The sequence below is a fragment of the Pyxicephalus adspersus genome, chromosome 12 (assembly GCF_032062135.1).
Source record: "Pyxicephalus adspersus chromosome 12, UCB_Pads_2.0, whole genome shotgun sequence".
Lineage (NCBI taxonomy): Eukaryota > Metazoa > Chordata > Amphibia > Anura > Pyxicephalidae > Pyxicephalus > Pyxicephalus adspersus.
In genome coordinates, this window is record NC_092869.1 from 5,651,590 (window position 1) to 5,670,009 (window position 18,420).

The following is an 18,420-nucleotide window of genomic DNA, read 5'->3' on the forward strand; positions in this document are numbered from 1 at the left end:
CTGGAATATTACGTCACGCATCCCGGGAGGCTCTTGGCGAGCGCTCCTTCTGCACATGCCCCAGATCAGGCCCAAGTCACCTGATCTCACCCCTGCCCACTTGCAGATCAGGTGATGCAGGAAGAAGAACCCGGAAGATGTTGGGGCCCAGCGCTTTCTCTGCACCGGGCCGAAGATGGATACTGGGACCCAAATGAAGAAACTTCCCAATGGTTCTGCGGGATAAAAGGTTTTTTTTTTCTTTTTTGGAGAATTAATTTTCAGCCCCCTGGGATACATATGTTGCATATTTCAGGGGGCTGTGGGTGGCTTCTGAAATTGGGAATGTTTCTGGTGCCCGATTCTAGATTGTTCCCCGCTGTAACTTGTATCCAAATCCTGAACCTTCCCTATTTATTCTCTTTAATTTTGCTAAATCTGCCATTTAACATGTTCCATTAAATCTCTTTAACACGTTTGAAATCCTGCCAGAAACCTTGTGAGCTGATGACTTCCTGTGCTCTCTGCTTCTTCCCTTCTACAAAATTGGGAATACCAGAGGGACAGGGAGACCAAAGTGGGTGAGCGCTGTTACCCCGAGCCAGCAAGTGTGTTACTGTCAGGATCACCAGGTACGAAAGGCTGGAGAAAGAACACAAATGCAGCCACCACATTTAGGAACAGGTACACTAAAACATGTTACATTTTTGCTTGGAATAATAATGCTTTAAATAACTGAATCCACAATTCATAAATAAAACATTTATTGACGACTCTAACACACATAATAACATAATAAACTCCTGTGGTTACACCCAAAACTCCCAAGGGGATAGTAACAAAGGTGAGAATGATGCTCAGGCCATTAGACAGTCACGCTTTGGGTGGACTGGCCCTTTAAGCAGTTACAAAAGGCATGTGTTTACTGTAAACATACTTTCCTGTAAAGCATTTATCATCCAATCAGATGATTGTACATTATATGTAGCTGTATTAAAGTGTAACTCAAGCTTTAAAGTATTAGAACCTGTGTTCCATCCTCACTTCCTGCCCGGTGACAACATTGCCACCCAACATGGGTAACAGGACAGCAGAATGTCAAAGGAGGACCTATCCTTCCCTTAATCCACCTAAAAGCTTTTAGATGCTGTGTGACTCCTCAATGGAGATCCCTCACTTGATGTCTCACCTTGTGACATCTTGGAACAGGACATGGGGCAATAAATACTGAGGGGGTTTTTATCCCATATCTGATCTTATATAATTTTTTTATTTTGATAGATTGTATAGGTAAATATCAAAGTCTATGAATGACCACCTATATGCAATCACTGGAGGGTTGGTACATTGCACACGTGTGAACTAGATCAGAACATGGAATCAGTCAAATATAGCAGCGGATCAGCTCATGTTTATTAAGCCCAAGTCCGCCCTAAAAACACCCCTGAATATTATTCAACGGCGGCCATGTTTTATCACGTCAAGTTCGTAGCCACTGTATTGTGGCCCGAGTGACTCTCAGTTGTCCGTCAGTCCATTCAGTTTGACTTTGTGAAGGTCTGGCCGATATCAGCTGGCCTTCTTGATTGGGCGATCTTTTTTCACATTAACGGAATATTCTTCAGGGATCTTCTCGTAGATATTCTCTTCTTCCAGTACTGGAGAAGGATGTGAAGATGTGATATGATGGAAGTTGTTCTTACTATAGGCTATGTCATCAAACTGGGCTGGAATCTGTTTGGTGTAAAAGGGAAGAATAAGGATTGGTTAATGTCAAAACTAGGCTCCACCCCAGAGGTTCTCTAAACTTTCATCACCCATCTAGTTCAGCGGTCCCCAACCTTTCGGACCTCAGGGACCAGTAAATTCATAATTTTAAATCCCAGAGACCATTATTATGATTTTTTTTTAAAAAAGATAAATACATTTGTAAAATAATATTTTTCCTAATGGTACTTGACAAGAAATGTGGAGGCTCTGATTCATTGATCAGCTCACGGGTAAGTGAAGTATTACTATTGTTACTATTATCATTAGTTTCATCATCTTTGGTATTACTAAAGAAATGCAAAATATTTGTTTGCTTTTTCTCACTCATTATGGGTTTGTTTCATTCTAATCTAAGACCAAACAAGAAATCATAGTTATCAAAGTCAAAATATTTGATGCCATTAAATATAACAGGTAAAGAAAATACACAGCTAAGGTCATACTTACCTTAAGAGCATCTGAGAAGCCTCCCTTCCGTCTCTAGTACAGTCTGTGAATTTAGTGCAATATAAAGGCAGAAATAGTCATTCAGAATATAAGAATTTATTATAATATTATTTTTGTTTTAATATGGGCAGCACGGTGGCTCAGGGGTTAGCACTCTGGCCTTTTCAGTGCTAGGTCCTAGGTTCAAATCCCAGCCAGAACACTATCTACATGGAGTTTGCAGGTGTCTGCGTGGGTTTCCTCCGGGTACTCCGGTTTCCTCCCACATCCCAAAACATGCAGTTAGGTTAATTGGCTTCCCCCTGCAATTGACCTTAGACTACATTAATGACATATGACTATGGTAGAACCATTAGATTGTGAGTTCCTTTGAGGAACAGTTAGTGACACAACTATGCACTTTGTACAGTGCTGTGTAATATGATGGTGCTATATACATACTGTATAATTATAATAATATTATTAAAACATAAAAACTGCAAATAACGTCCAACTTTTTCTGTGGTTGGCGACCGCTGATCTAATTTGTTTTTTGGTTGTCATGTTGACAGGAAGGAGTGTTCATAAAAACACCGGAAGTTCTTACCGTTTCTAGCATTGCAAAAAATCTGGAAAGATTTTTACCACGACTTCCTGTCCTAATTCTTCTTAACAGACACAGACAGCAGCATAAACTGCAGAGAGGCTAAACTTTCCCTTGACTTTTATCTAATGATCCTGAAATGGTAGCAACATAAATTTGTAGGTTCTCCAAACTGTGAACATATCTTACCTTTAGTTTGGCAGGCTTCACTGGCATTATGGGATTGTGTTCCTGCGGAATACCGGAAACATGACGAAAAGAAGAATGTAAAGCTGTAGGCTTCTGAGCTTGTAAAGTTTTTTTGGTAGAAGGGGGAAGGGTGGAAAAGCCAAGCTGGATGACCTTGGATGCTTTGGGGCCACAAGATGTCATGGATTTCACATCCACCTCACTATATACATTATCCTGATCGCCCCGGCACGACCCACGGCCTATAGCATAAAAGGCTATGGGGTCAAGCCCATTGTCGCTGTTGCTCCCTGAACTTTTGCTCCACAGGGCAGGCTCTGAATATGTATGAAGTTCATCTACTGAGGCGTACGTAGGACCTCTTGCAGTATCCTCTTCATTTTTGCCTCCTTCAGGGCTTCCTGAGGGTTTACTGAATGGGGCGTAGTCCACTATTGGATCTTTCGAGTCTTCTTGACTTGAGTGAAGGTCCTGTTCAGAAGATGCAGGGACTTTCCTTCCCAATAAAGTGGACTGAAGCTGGGCCTAAGAAAAAAAAATGGAAATATGGATGGGCTGATGTATATTGATTATATTTGGCTACAAATGAATATTTTATATACACCATATGTAACTGGTAAATCATTTTTGGCCACATTAATAAATGCTTCCCATTGAGATGGAGTTCAAAGATTTGAGGTTAAGCCACGATGGAAATTTAGTGGCAAAAGCCTAAACCAGTATATAGAAAATCTTGGCACGTCCAAGGCCAACAGACTAAAGCTATCTATACATTTGCCATAATTCTCCTTGAAGTTATCATTAGTGATAGTGGTAGGAATGAATGAGTGCCTTACAGACAGCGTTGTTCAAGCCATTGAGATGGGAACGAGTAGGACGAGCGGAAGATGTCCCAATGTGTCCTCCCCAACAGTGGTGGTTGAGATCTTTCGGTCAGGTTACACCTATGCAACCTGTTAGCAGTAAGTTCTGTTGTCTGGTCCCAGACCAGTACCCTCTATGGTTCTAGGCTTCGTCTGCGATACCGGGAGGCAAATACACCTCACACAGGTGATGGTTTCAAGCTCTCAAACTTTATTGGCCCAAAGGCAAGAATATATACACAAATCAAAGCGTGTGGACTGTGTGATACAATGTATTTGACCAATCAGAACAAACATAAACAAGTCCAATTCCAGCTTCCAATGCTTTCATAACCAATAGATGGAACACTCATGAATGCTTGTCCTGCGTGATGAAAATCTAAAGCCGGTCTGAATGCCAAAGTGCGAAACGCATCAAAGCCTACTTACTGCTGGTTGGTGTTTGTCCAAAAAAAGTTTCTGGTTCTTAACCTCAAATCTGTGGACTCTATCTTTATTTTTATACATGAATGCAGCTAGGTAGGGTTGATGGGTCCAAGACAAGGAAAGAGCCCATATGTGGGCTGAATCCTTTGGTGCTATTATGGCAGTGAATGGATATTTCGGCAGCACTGGAGGTTGGTTTGGATCATTTAAGGTCCAGCCGAGTCTGTCCAAGTCAAGGAGACCGCATGTACATGGGCTGAGTTCTTTGGTGCTCATATGGCAATGCCAAGGATATTTCACCAACACTGGAGCTTGGTTTGGATCACTCATGGTCCAAACAAGGTTTAAGAGAATTGTCAATGTTATGGGTGAATTGTATTAGCCATACCTGAAAATTTCCATTAAAGAACTGCTTGGTGGGGTCTTTAGGTGATGTGGCTAAAACAGGAACAGCATCCAGCTTCTCCTGGCTGGGTTTGGTGATCCTCCCGTACATTGGACCACCAGTGGGTGAATTTGGGGAGATTCTTGACACGCTCGGAGAGTCTGGTTTCTTTGGATTCTAAGGTTATTAAAAAAATGCTGTATGTTATAAAATATAGTCCGACTAGTTCAAAGGGAATGTACTGTATTTTTGTACAGGTTAGCATTTTTTTCTCAATACATAAGCAGCCTTCTTGCTTTGTATAGTTACACAGCCGTTGTGCTTTATTGTCCCTTCCCACGATACAAATTCCAACACAATGGTGCTCTGTGTGGCTGATATCTCAATAGCTAATAAAGGAGTAATGGTACTGAGCCAGTGAGAGCTCCCTCTAGAGGCCAGTCATTAACTCTAACTATACTATACTACTATTACTATTAACTATACTTAATGCAATTATAAAAATATAGAAGAGTCATGTCGGTCTTTCTCCTAGCATTGCAGGCCAATCTCTACACACCATAGCATGTGTGTGTCCCTCGTTGTTATAATATTGGAACCTATACTGAGCCCTCTTAAGAAACTTATTGATAATAAGCACATGCAATAATTTCTATATTGATCAAGAATAAGTTGGGCCTGTAAGCACTAGGGTAAAAAATATATTTAGTTCCTGAAGTATTAAGCACCATCCTTTCCATGAAATCCCACCCATGCTGAGCGTTCACGTTCTTGCCCCTGAATCAGCCTCCTCCATCCCTGGCCCACAATCAGCTCCTGAATGATTTAGGACTGTGGTCTGTATAGGGGTTCCAAGCTCACCGTTGGACAGGGGATGGTCAGCAGTTCTTTGTAGGGTTCCACAGGCTTTGTGTAGTAGTAATTGATCAGATCTTCCAGCTGGGGGTGGACACTAGTCTCTCCTTCGATCACATACTGCCCATCGTCTCGCTGATTCAGCACAAAATGGCGACAGCGCTCAACACCCCTAAAACAAAAGAGGAAACTGAGGTTTAATAAATGGCTACTTCGTTCTTAAAATAAATGTGCACTAAAAGCTACAGCAAGTCAGATAGAGCTCGGCTTATTTCCTTCAGAGCCTGACTGCCCCTTTTATTCTTTATATCTCAATTTTTTCAACCACGGATTCTACGAATTCTACAAAGCTTCCAGTTTTCAGAAAGCTCTGTATAGCAACCTGCTGGCCCAATGGCCATAATCTGCCAGCATTGCATGGAGAAGAAAGAAGATCTATGATGATAAGGTATGTAGGGTAATGATTAAGGACATTTTTTTAACATGTTGATTAGTTGTGTGGTTGGGGGCTGAATTAGTTTAGCAGATGATATAATGATATACTGTAGATTAATTGCTCCTGGTTACCAAAGATTAGGAACTTCACATCTCAATCACATTGGGAATGATAGGTGAAATAGTAAAATATATTAACCAATCAGATCCCAGCTGTCATTGTTCTAATACAAGTACAGAACTAAAGCTAGCTACTGATTGGTTGCAATGGACAGCAAGGTTTAAGCCGCAGAGACGCCCTCCTGACCTGTAAGATAGGACAAATCCAATGCGACTCTCGCAGAAACGGACCAGAAAGCATCCCAGTGGCTTGTCCTGCAGCATTTCCTCCACTCGGCTATACAAGGGACAGAAATAACGTCAGAAATATACAGGGACCTGAGAAAAAGTTCATATCTTTTCACAGATTCATTCAATACACAACACCCAGGATGTCAATAATATAGATAAAAACATAAAAGTTTGTTCAGATTTTATTTTACTTCCTGTGCTAAACGCTTGATTACATTTTACACAACTTCCTCATAGGCCAAACTATTTTTTGATATCTGTTCATTTTCTTAATGCTAAAATTAACAAGCCACACTGATGGAAATATTCAAGTATAATATATAATATATATTGTATATACTATATTACATTCAAAACAGTAAGACACAAGGTACAGGGGCCCTGGGAAAATTCATGCCATGGAAGGGCCACATAGTTTGCTTAATATATATAATGCTACTGAGGACCTACTAAAGGAAATGGTCTACAGCAGTGGTCGGGGACTGAAGTCATGGAGACATATGTTACAGGATACTGAATAAGGTCACTTCTATTAAAGGCCCCTTTACAAATTATTGACCCCATTACAGACTTCTGGGTCCTGAAGGGCACTTCTGAAAGACCAAAGAGCAGCTTGGGGCCCTTAAGCCACAATAGATGATTATGAATGAATATGAACATTTGTGCATGTGTAAAATGTTCTCCAAATATCAATAATCAATCCACCCTGGCAGAACAACCAAGCCGGGATGTCCTCTGTACTTTCCAATGGAGGAGAGTCCAGTGAGGTGCAGCTTGCTCATCCTAAAGCGATGTCTATATCTACACACTGGGAATAGCAAGCGCGCTAAGTCTTCTTCACCGGGGGACTTTCCCTATTTACCACGGCGGCGGAAGTATCGTCCGCGATAAATAGGGGAGCAACTGCAAGGGAGCGGCACCAGAGCTCTGGCGGCTCTGGCAGTTCCTAACGCCCCCTGGCCGATCTGCCGGCAACCCGCAGCTCCGGAGGCGGCATTAGGCCGGAACGAACTACTGGCTAGGCTGTATCTGGCCCATAGGCCGGAGTTTTCCGACCCCTGTACTATACTCACAGTACATTAGTTTTGAGGTCAGTAGTAAGCTGCAGATCCAAATTTAGATCTCATATATGGTAAATCTTATATAAAGTATTGGTGGTTGGGTTTACATTTACTTTAAGAGTCTGCGTGCCTAGGGCTCACCCATAGTAAATATAGGATACTATTTATTATTAGAATATATATATATATATTACTATGATCCCCTTTCATTTCCTGTGCTTGCTAGTTCGGGTATGGTGGAAGTGCTTTTATAACGTATACATTTTTTTCCCCTATGAGAATACAGCACAATGCTCACCACAACTTTCGAGATGTCACTAAAATAGCATTATCTTCCTCGACAATCTGTTCACAGGGTGCTAGGTCTCTAAACCTTTACGGCTGTTTTTAGAAACTATTGAAAAACCGCAGCTACATCCTGTCAAAGTTTTCAAGTTTTGTATTACGGGCACCTAAATACAAAAACAAGGTCTCAGCTATACCCCCATCAGCCACTTCCGGTACACGCAAATCACATTTCTAGCTTTGTGTCCATCAAAAAGATGACCACTGGTGCTCAAGAAACAACAAAGCAACCGAAATAGCAAAAGGAAATGTAATTGCAGATTGTTAACTTAAAAAAGAATTGTGCATCTAAAACTGACTGCATACATAATGTTGGTGCACTTTTACAGAAAACAGCATCTTTAATGGTTCAAGCAAGGCTCAAGGGTAAAAATAAATTAGTTTGAAATAATGTGTGACCACTCTTTCTTATGATAAATCTATAAACAGATAGAAGATTTCCTTCCTCTGCTAAATGTTAGCAGTGGTTATGAAATGGTAAGGGTTGGGCTGACACAGAAGAGACTTTTGGGCACTGTATTGGGGAATGAGCTTTTTATGAACCTAATATTTTCTCCTCTACTGTGCAGGTCTTAGCTGTCATATTGACAGCCCAGCCCTACAGACAGCACTAAGAAGGCAGCTCATTATGTGTATAAAACAAGGCTGTCAAGGCACAAGACCGGCTGTCAAAGTGACAGCAAAGCCATGATTTCAGCACTATTGTGTGTCCTAGGTATGTCCCCTGCCAAGTGGACAGAGATTGAGCTGAAAGCTGATATCCACTTACACCCGAAGAGCTGGCATCCCAGCAAAATCTGCAGGCTTTGGCTGTCAGAATGACAGCCGAGTTCTGCTCTTCCTTCACAAATCAGTGTTTTAAGTGCAGATGTACTGACCTGTGATATGCACATAAGTTTAGTTTCAGCAAACTTCAACTGTGAAAATAAGTTTTTTCTAATTCACTATAAATAAAAGCTTGAAGGGATCACTATTTTGAAAGGTGAACTTTTGGCAAACAAATTGTAAGCGTGCCATTGCCTATTTCCTAATTTATCTGCATTGAAGAAATAATCCTCTGGAAGGATCCTTTGCATTCTATACCTCAGGGTGTTTTGGACAGCTGGTTGCCCCACTGTGCTTTATGGTGTTTTAGGGAATAAGCTAGTGGAACCCCAAACCACAGTGGGGGCGCTGGTATCTGATGCCTCCATAAGTGTTGAGAGATGAAGATCTTTTGATTAGATTATCTCCACAGTGTAGGTAGGGTGAGCGTAGAGGAATCATAGGCCATGGCAGGAAATACCACCCAACCCACCTGAAAGTGCTGAAGAACAGTGGTGGAGGAACCATTGGATGGGTCAAAATTCAGTCTATTCATTTACAGGCAAATTTTTGGTTATGAAAGCAAAAGTTTTGCTTTACGGAGTTATGGAAAAAAGGAGACCACATAGTCAGATCTCCTGCAAAAGTTTTACTTTACAAGACAGTCACTTACTTGCGTGTGACAAACCCATGGAACCATTCCGGAAATTGTCCCTTTTTCACCAGATTCTTCCTTTGAGTCCGTTCAAACCACTGATAGGTCTTTTCCTTGAGTTTTACTCCTGGTTTTACCATGATGTCCTTGTTTGGAGTAATTTTAGACGACTCTGGTCTCTCCTAAGTGAGGAACGGGACATACCGGTCAATCTCATTCACATCAATTGTGGAGGCTTTATTAACAAATTACGTGACAAAGACAGAAAATGGAATTAACTGTTGGTTTACAGTTAAGAATCTAAGCAGGCGATTTCTCCAAAGTTGTGTCTATTTTCCATCCACAAAGACATAATGAAGGCTTCATGCCATCGTTTGACTTTGTAGAGACTGCCATAGTCAAAAGGTTCTGAAAATTTTGGTAAGGATGCCAACCAGAGACATTGCAATAGTAGGCTTTCTACCTACCACAGATTGTAACTTTTTTATGGTAAAGCGGCCTTTAAACTAGATTTAATATTATTAGATGTAGTATTAGATATATAAGTATTAATTGTGTCTGGTTTCACTATGAGTCTAAAAACATTGTGGCCGGCTAACCACCATAATTCATAGTTAGCATTATTGGCCTGTATAACATTTGATACATTAAATATTTAGTCAATTACAGGACAGAGACTGATGTGATGATTTCTTAGTAAACAGACACAAAACACATTATCCCTTTACAAATGAGGAATATAGCTAATCATGGATAATATTACAGCTTTTTCTCTATTTGAGTTGTTGGTGTACCTTGTCTTCATGGTCCTCGGTCTTCAGCTCTTCTTTATGCTGGAGCGTGGGGGCATTGGTACTAAGACTTGGCTGTTCTTCTTTGTTTGGAGGAAGTGGCTTGAAAGTGCTGAACAAAACTGGAGGAAAATCTGTAAAAACAATTTGGGAACTCTATTATTACAATATTATTATATGTTGCATATTTTTGCAAATTTTGGTAAGTATAAAGTTAGACCCAGGGGTTGGGGGTTAAGTCATGGGGTTAGCGTTACGTTTAGGAGTAAGTCAGTCTGGATGAAGGATTAGGACTGGAGGTGTAGTTAAATTAGGGTAACATTTACTTTTAGGTCTCCCAGGAAGTTTTATAAATAAAAAAGCATTTTTGTGTGTGTGTTCCTTTCTGTGGAGTTATACTTGGTGGGATACGATATTTAGATACTCTAAGTGGAGTCAAATGTAAAGTTGTACATCAGATTTGAGGATTTGATTAGGTACCAGGTTAGTTGAGTTAAGCTTTGGTCGTCAAATTTAGGAAAAGTTACTTTATTTTAGGTGTTTCAAATAATGACCCATTGGCCCAATTTTGGAAGCCAGATATTAATTTGTCCATAAGACTGTAGGGGGTAAACCCAAACATAATAAAATGTGAATGCTAAAGTTTGCTGAACATAGCAACATCAACTATTTGCCTTGTGTGGATAATAGAGATGGGTGAATGTGCTAGGTTTTAGTTCGTAAAAAGTTCAGTGAACGTTCCTTGATGTTGAATGAGCATTCTTCAGTTTGAGGAAATCCATATTCAATCAAAACCCTATTGAAATCTATTGTAGAGTAATTTATGGGCAATTTCTCTTCTGAGTGAGAATTGTTCTTAGAATCTTGTCTACCTGTTGAACATTCAACTTGAAAAGAATGTTCACCAGTACCAAAGGACAATAGCCCCACTTTAAAGAATACTGGCCCACCCTATATATTAGTTAGAACATTCAATTTGACATTTGACAATGTAATCTTTGTCCGTGAAAAAATGTGACATTCACCCACAAAATCACAGGATTTTATAATGAAAAAAGCCTTTTTGAACATTTTATGGAATATGGCAACATTTACCTTATTGGCCATTGGTTTTATATTTACCCATAAAACAAGAAAGTCCGGTGTTTGAACGGTACAGTGGAGTGAATACAAAGTTCAATTATCATTTATTACATATGGTGACACTTTTGCCTTAAATATAAGTTCTTGTTTACTACATTTAGTTTTTTTTTTTAAAATAGCATTTGCCAATCATCTCAGCCTCAGCAGAAGATAGTTCTGCTCGGCATTAAAGTAACAGCAAAAAAAAGCTCAGATGAGGAATTAAATCAATACGGAGATAACACTGAGGGCTAGTGTAGGCGGATATTTGTGTTGTGCTTTGACACCGACTTGTACAACATTGACCACAAAAGTTCAAATCTGTCCAAATCTGTCACAGATCTCTGCAAAACTGTCTCATTTGTCTGTCCAAATACAGAACACAAGGATTGCATATGCACAAAAACTGTAAGCATACTAAGTATACACATTTAATATATATAAAATATTTGAATGCGTGATTCAACAGGCAATAGTATTTCACTAATCAAAAATTGATCGGGGGATATCATTTTGCCACCTTGTACTATTCCATATGGAACATCGTCTATTGCCATTGGTGTTCCATCAGATGTTACCATGTCAGATTTTGTTACCACTAGTTCAGAACTCCCACAGTGCTGCCTAATGTTACCCCCTAACCCCTCTTCTTGGTGCCTAACCTTATCCCTCCTTTTCCCCCACCCACTGCCTAAACTAAAGCCCCCACTTCCCACTTACATAAACTGAACCCCCGCTCAGTGCCTAACCTTCCACCCACCTGATACTTAACCTACCCCCAACCTAACCCTCCAGTTTCTCTCCCACCTATATTGATTGATTGAAACAAAATAATATTTTAACAAAAAAATTCAAATCAAGAATACTAGTATGATTTTGACCAAAAATGTAATATATATATATATATATATATATATATATATATATTGTGACACCAAGGCAGGATTGGAGGTGGAAGCGAGATATATTTGCCCAAGATTCCTCTCCTGTGTGAAGTAGCAGGTGGAAGACCTGAAGAAGCAGGTCTTAATTAATGAAGAAGCACTAAGGGTGGGGATATAACATAGAGCCAGGAGCTCAGTCAGTAACTTAACTTGGAGAGACACAGACAGGGGTCTGTGCGGGCTGAGCTTGGCTTGGAGAGATACAGACAGGGGTCTGTGCGAGGTCAGCTTGGCTTGGAGGGACTCCAGGCCAGGTGGACTGTGTGAGAGAGCTCTGTTTGGAGACACAGTCAGTCAGTCTGTGAGGGAGCTCAGCTGAGAGACTCAGAAAGTCAGTCTGGGTGAGTGAGCTCAAAAGTGAGTAGAAGGTTGCTGCAAGCTTGGTTTTGACAGGGAGAAGCCCTCCAGCTGATAGACAGGGACATCTTGATGTATAGTAAGTGTCGGACAGGCAAGGCTTTCTTTTGCTGTTTTTGTTATTTTATCTGCAACCTTCAATAAACCTGGCTGCAAGCCAGCTCAAAGCTAATACCTTGGCGTGTGATCTGAGTTAGATGAACCAGACAAATGTCCTTTGACCCCAGCAAAGGCAATCCTGAGCGTAACCCCTCACTATATATATAACTATTAAAGTATCAATTCTAAATTCCAAATCTGAAAGGGGGTAACCCTGACTTTCAGGGAACCCCTTCTGTAATTACTATATCCACATCTTACAATATAATATTGTGGTGATCAGTGGGAAGAATGCCTCTTACACTGCTGGCCATTGGGAAGAATGTCACCCTTACAGATAGCCAAAAAGATCATTGGTGTCACCTAAACTGACCTGAGAAGCACAAATTTCTAATTTCTCAAGGAACCCCGAGCAAACTCTGGTTACAAAATACTTATCCGATCTATTAAACCATTGCGTAGTCAATGATTGGGAAAGGCAACTTTTTTCCAGCCTATATTTTTACCAAAAAGGTAATAAATCTAATTTTAAATTCACTATGAAATTAAAACAATTACCACTATACATATGAGTATAAATTAATAGACAATAACTAAAATCAAATAACGGAGGATTAAATAGCAGCTGCATAACATTGCATGCCCCCCTTCCATCTCTGCATGGAAATATATAAATAATACATTTCTCACAAGTACATTGTTAGATCATTATAAGATATCACAGCTTTGTCACCAGCCATAGAAGATGTGAACAGGATATGTATGAGATTACCAGCATGAAAATATGTGTCACAAGTTCACTTTGCAAGAATTGAACAGGATGTTATATACAGCATACGCCAATTATGGAGAATGTACAATGTATATAATAACTAATAAAATGTATACAAAATAATTAGATCCCTCTGGTGTAAGGCCGCACCACTGTTTAATAATTGTCACTGAAAATTTTAATTTTTGATGAAATCAAAGCAAGAAATTCATGTGTGGGAAAGGAGCTGGTAGATCTGACGAGAAGGCTGGGGGCGGCTTTACGTCTTTTCCCCCCAATGTCCTTGCCTTTGCAACTCAGATAATTTGGATGATAAGGAATGAAACATGACATTCAGTTCCACGTCTTTTTAAACGTCTGATTAAAAAACAGGAAGTGTTGGGGTAGTTCTACATAAACAATGAGTAATTTGTCAAAGCTGAGTCAACAACTTGTAAAAAAAAGATGAATACGTCATGAAAAATACTTTTTAGCAGATATATTGGATAAAGTTAAGATTACAGAACTTCACGGAGTCCATGTAGCCTTATGATGAACCACATGAGCCTGGTTGAGAAGCAGAGGGCCCATATAGTTCCCCAGTATTTGGAACGTTCCATGTTTTTTTGGAGGGTAAATAAAGAAGCAGCATGGTGCCTATAGAACCGATAAGGGGCAAGCACATATATGAAGAATTGAGGACAAGCTATGGAGAATATCTTACCAATAAGCCACCAAATTATGTAATTAAACTACATTCCATTGCATCTCCATATTTGCCTACTGCTGTAGTACGCCATCGCTTTTTCAGAACCTTCAGGTCAATAGCTAAGAAGCCGACAAAAAAAGATAGCATGACGTACGTGGTTACGCTGGGGATACCCGGTGTTGGGGGCGATGTGACATGGTTAACCTGACTCTTCTCACAAGTTGTCTGCCTTGCCACCTACACACTTTGATACCACAGGAAATAGTACGGTTGTGCCCCTCGCTTTATCTAACCCATATACATTGTCACAAATACATGAAACATTTTCTTTTTTAAGGTTGTGAATGTGCTTTTATGTTACTAGAATGAAAGTAAATTAAGCATAACCTGAATTTTGTCTTCATTGTTAAAGTAACGTAATCCAAAGACATGAAGAACGTAGAGGTGCACCATCCATTGGATGGAAGGTCTACTTATATTGGCTGGACCTATTATTTGAATGTAAAATAAAGAATAAAGTTAGGATCATAATTATCTGTCTCCCATAATACTCATCGTTGGGTCTTGTGGAATGCAGAGCAGGCAAACTCTCAGGAGAAACTCCAAAGAACATCTTCGCCCCACCAGATTCCACCGGCTCTGCATTCCATAGGATTCTACCGGGATGGACCTTGATGTCCCTTTCTCCAAGGTGGAATATGGAGGTAACTTCATCCTTTCAAGGTTTTACAGCCCTGCCACACCTTCCATGTGGACCGATTTTATTTCTTGACCTTTTCAACATGGGGAAGACCTTTCAGATCTAAAGGCACCCCTTCTATATTTTCTATATCCACAGCTCACGGAATACGCGTATTAGTTTGGCGGTTAGTGGGAATTCCTCTTACATTGTTGACCATTGGAACAAATGTCAACCTTACAGAAAGATCATTGGTATCATATAACTTTACTTGAAACGCACAACTTTCTAATTGCTCAAAGGACCCCTAGCAACCCCTGTAGGACCCCTTGTATTCCACGGAACCCTGGTTGAGAAACACTGCTCTGTACAGTGGTTGCAATACCTTGCAAGGTCTCCAAGGAGCCACCCCTATGTGCGTGCTTTTGACAGGCCCCACAGCCACAAGTGAAAAAACGTGAACAGATAGCGTTCCATCTAAAAACTGAGATGCCTCAACCCCGTGCATTTCTATAAGGCGCTTAGTGCATGGGGACCAAGAGCTTGGTAGAAAAACTCTTTTCAAAACCTGGAATGGATCTAGTCCAGGATTGAAAATATTTGCCAAATAATAGCAAATTATTTTGACGTCCATTCCAGCTTTTCTGAATCACCCAGATCTATCTATGATATTCATTTCCCTCCAGGTTTTAATAAATCAGGCCTAATGTCTACATACACAAATTCACAGAACGTGTCAGTGTTATGTTATCACAGATTCTGCAATTTCTGATGAAATACGTCGGAAAGGAGTATTCATCACTTTACAGAATTCATAATCACGCTAATAACTGTCCCTAATAATCTAAAGACCTTACAAGGGCCCAGGCAAATTTGGGGGGAGGGGGAGAAACCCAACACACCAGTATTTGGTAGGAATCACATTTATTACAGGGTGGTCATACAACCTCCATGCATGTAGTGCCCTGGCTTAGATACAAACCTTTAAATCTAATACTACAAGGTGGGAATCTTAACCACTGAGTCCCCCCGTGTTTTTTCCTGTCTTTGTTGAAACAACTTGAAGCTGGGTTTCGTAGATGTTTCTCCTATCCATAAGGGAGCACAAATGTATCAAAAATAGTGATTTTCAATATAAAGTGGAAGGTATACTGGAATATATAATGGAAAGTATGAATTGTAAATAAATCAATAATGAATTTTTAAGTATTTTTGAACAATGGACTTTTGGAATAATATACGATTATGTTTTATATTGTTCACAACTTGTAACATTTGTGAGTTGGTATACTAAGAAGGTGGTATACTGGGGGGGGGGGGGGGGGGAGTGCTACAAATGTATTATTTTAGTGAATTCTTACAGCATTGCATGGTCCGGTTTGCCTTCCATTGTCACTTATCGGTCGCTCACTCTGAACAGATTACTGTTTTAATGCAACATATGCAGGGACAGGTATAGGGAGGTACAAAGTGTGATACATGAGGGTCCCAAACCTTTCCAACCACCAGGGCCCCCAAGCCAGTTCAGCGAAGGGACCCCAAGTTAATATTTGCATCACTGTTAGCTACGTCCGCCACTGAATGTATGGTATTAATTAACATCCCAATGTTAAGCTTTGGCATCGCGTACAAATAATTCCATGCAATATTGCATTGTGCATAGCCCCTAAACGGTGACTGGTGCCCTATATGGGTGACTGCTGCACCTTCTCTTCCATATCAGTGCAGATGAATGAACTCAAGGTAAATGATAAATCTGGACGGACACCGCACCTTAAATAATCAATTCTTGTCTTTGCAATTAGTTCCGTGAGCTTCAACTCCGCTTCTAGAAATGGCTTACCATAGACCACATATGTACCTTGGTAAACCGGACTCATGAGTCCCCAAAATACCGCTCCTGTTTGACCTGATTCATTAAAATAATACCAATATGCACTTATTATGTGTTTAATCTGTCACAGAGCTCAGGAGTGCGCTGAGCCACCAATGGAGGAATAGCTGAAGCTCCAGGAAATCATTTCAAGGTCGTGAACTGGTATCACTCTCCCCAATATAGCAAAATATGAATTCACCAAGTGATATGAATTATCTGAACCAGGATCATCGTTTTAGCTATGTCATTCTAATTATTAGAATGATCAGGTCACATCCTAGGTGCTACCTAGGTGCCGAAAAACATTTGCAAAAACATTTACTGTAAAACTTTATTCAATTATTGTCCTAGATATCCAAACTCTATTATTAAATTTTAATGGACTGAAAGGTAACTTCAGATAGGAATGGAAGAGGAATGGTGGCTCAGTGAGCAACATTGCAGCCCTAGGTTTGAGCCTTGGATGCTTTCTGCATGGAGTTTGTATATTCCCCCGTGCTTATGTTGGTTTTATCCCACATCCCAAAACCATGCAGGTAAGTTAATTGCCCCCCCCCCCTAAAGTCCGATTTTAGGGACTTTACATTCTGAGCCTCTTAGAGAGACCACTAGTCACATGCCTATGGACTTTGTAAATTGCTGTGGAATATGTTGGCGCTATTTCATACCTATTGCAAAGGAGTAACAATGCACACAAAGATTTGCCATTACAAATCCTATATAGATAATAAGAAAAAATCTCATTCCATGAAAAAAAAAAATTGAATGCAAATATTGGACAAATGCTGCACATTGATGAACATATTCGGCATCGTCCAGGCAGGAACGCCGTGGAATAATAAATGCGATTTGCCATTATTCTCCAATATTGTTTCCAATCCAAAAATTTCACATTTATTGTAACAGTGAATGTTTTTCATCCCTTATCATTCATTATATTGGTGCATGAATAGGATGCAGTATAAAAACAAAATTTATCAACAAATTTATTATATCATTTTTACTGTTTTAGTATTTTGTATAAGCAAGGATAATGTTAAAGCTTGTGTGTGAAAGGTGCATGGCGCTTACCTTGCTGGTACTCCTGGCACCCATATGCCATGGCGCCGTCGTTGGGGTGAGCCATCGGTGATGCACTCACATGAGCCTCAGTCATATGTCTAGTAAGTTAGGTTGAAATGTCTCCATGTGTTTTCGAGTGATGGTGGAACATACATACAAAGATAGAAGGTTAGGTTGAAAAATGACATAAGTCCATCAAGTTCGAACACTAGGGAAATAAACATATCCCAGATATAAAACCCTATAGGACATAGTTGGTCCAGAGGAAGGCAAAAAAAAACCCCGGGTACAATTTGCTTCAACAGGTAAAAAAAATCCTTCCTGATTCCATGCGGTAATCGGATGTTCCCTGGATCAGCAGTCCCTGTTCTCTTTACTTTAAATCCTTAATCCCCAGTTATATTCTGTGCTTCTAGAAATCATCCAGATTTTTCTTAAAGCAATCTATAGTAGTTGCTGCAACTACTTCCTGAGGGCGCTTTGTGACAGCGGCTGCACCTTGGAACTCCATCCAGGCTCCCCATCAACCATGCACCTCACATAGAATGTCTGCACCAATCACCAAACATTACCGCGTATGCTTTAGGCCATCATGCAATGTGAGGAGCCCTCGGTGTCCCCATGTGATTTGTGTCACACGGATCTGAGCCTGCGATGGGGGAAACATGAAGTTCTATCACTTCCCTATTCTAGAATGTGTCAGTTATTTATAACACTGAAAGTATAAGTGGAACCTGATCACTAAATCATATCATCAAGTCATTTCAGTCATTTCATATCTGCAGCAGAATCATTCATTGAAGTCCTGGGGCTGTGCAGTGTCCTCACATAGCGCACCGACCCTCAAACACTGCTTCAGGGTAGTAAGGACTCAAATAATCA

At 40.2% G+C, this 18,420-nt stretch overlaps 1 protein-coding gene across 3 annotated transcripts; it reads right to left on the reverse strand.

The window, feature by feature from the left end:
* Window positions 1-726: 726 nt before the first annotated feature.
* SH2D2A (SH2 domain containing 2A) lies at window positions 727-17,609 on the reverse strand. Of its 3 annotated transcripts, XM_072427810.1 has the most exons (9): window positions 17,548-17,609; window positions 9,943-10,073; window positions 9,167-9,330; window positions 6,240-6,329; window positions 5,504-5,669; window positions 4,646-4,819; window positions 2,969-3,493; window positions 2,197-2,239; window positions 1,580-1,713 (listed from the first exon to the last, which is right to left on the reverse strand). In XM_072427810.1, exons 1-8 carry the CDS (start codon window positions 17,600-17,602, stop codon window positions 2,198-2,200), a joined length of 1,347 nt encoding a protein of 448 aa, XP_072283911.1. In that variant the 5' UTR covers window positions 17,603-17,609; the 3' UTR covers window positions 1,580-1,713; window position 2,197. The 3 variants fall into 3 exon arrangements, with proteins under 3 accessions (XP_072283909.1, XP_072283910.1, XP_072283911.1); XM_072427808.1 differs by lacking the exon at window positions 2,197-2,239 and having other exon boundaries at window positions 727-1,713; XM_072427809.1 differs by lacking the exons at window positions 2,197-2,239; window positions 6,240-6,329 and having other exon boundaries at window positions 727-1,713.
* Between the last annotated feature and the right edge of the window lie 811 nt (window positions 17,610-18,420).

Bases quoted from the DNA above. Each gene is read 5' to 3' on its own strand.
- SH2D2A (XM_072427808.1), bottom strand. From the start codon at position 17,602: ATGGCTCACCCCAACGACGGCGCCATGGCATATGGGTGCCAGGAGTAC. The intron at 10,074-17,547 runs GTAAGCGCCATG...TTGTTTTTACAG, and splicing joins GTGCCAGGAGTACCAGCAAG to ATTTTCCTCCAGTTTTGTTC. The intron at 5,670-6,239 runs GTCAGGAGGGCG...CTTTTGTTTTAG, and splicing joins GGATTTGTCCTATCTTACAG to GGGTGTTGAGCGCTGTCGCC.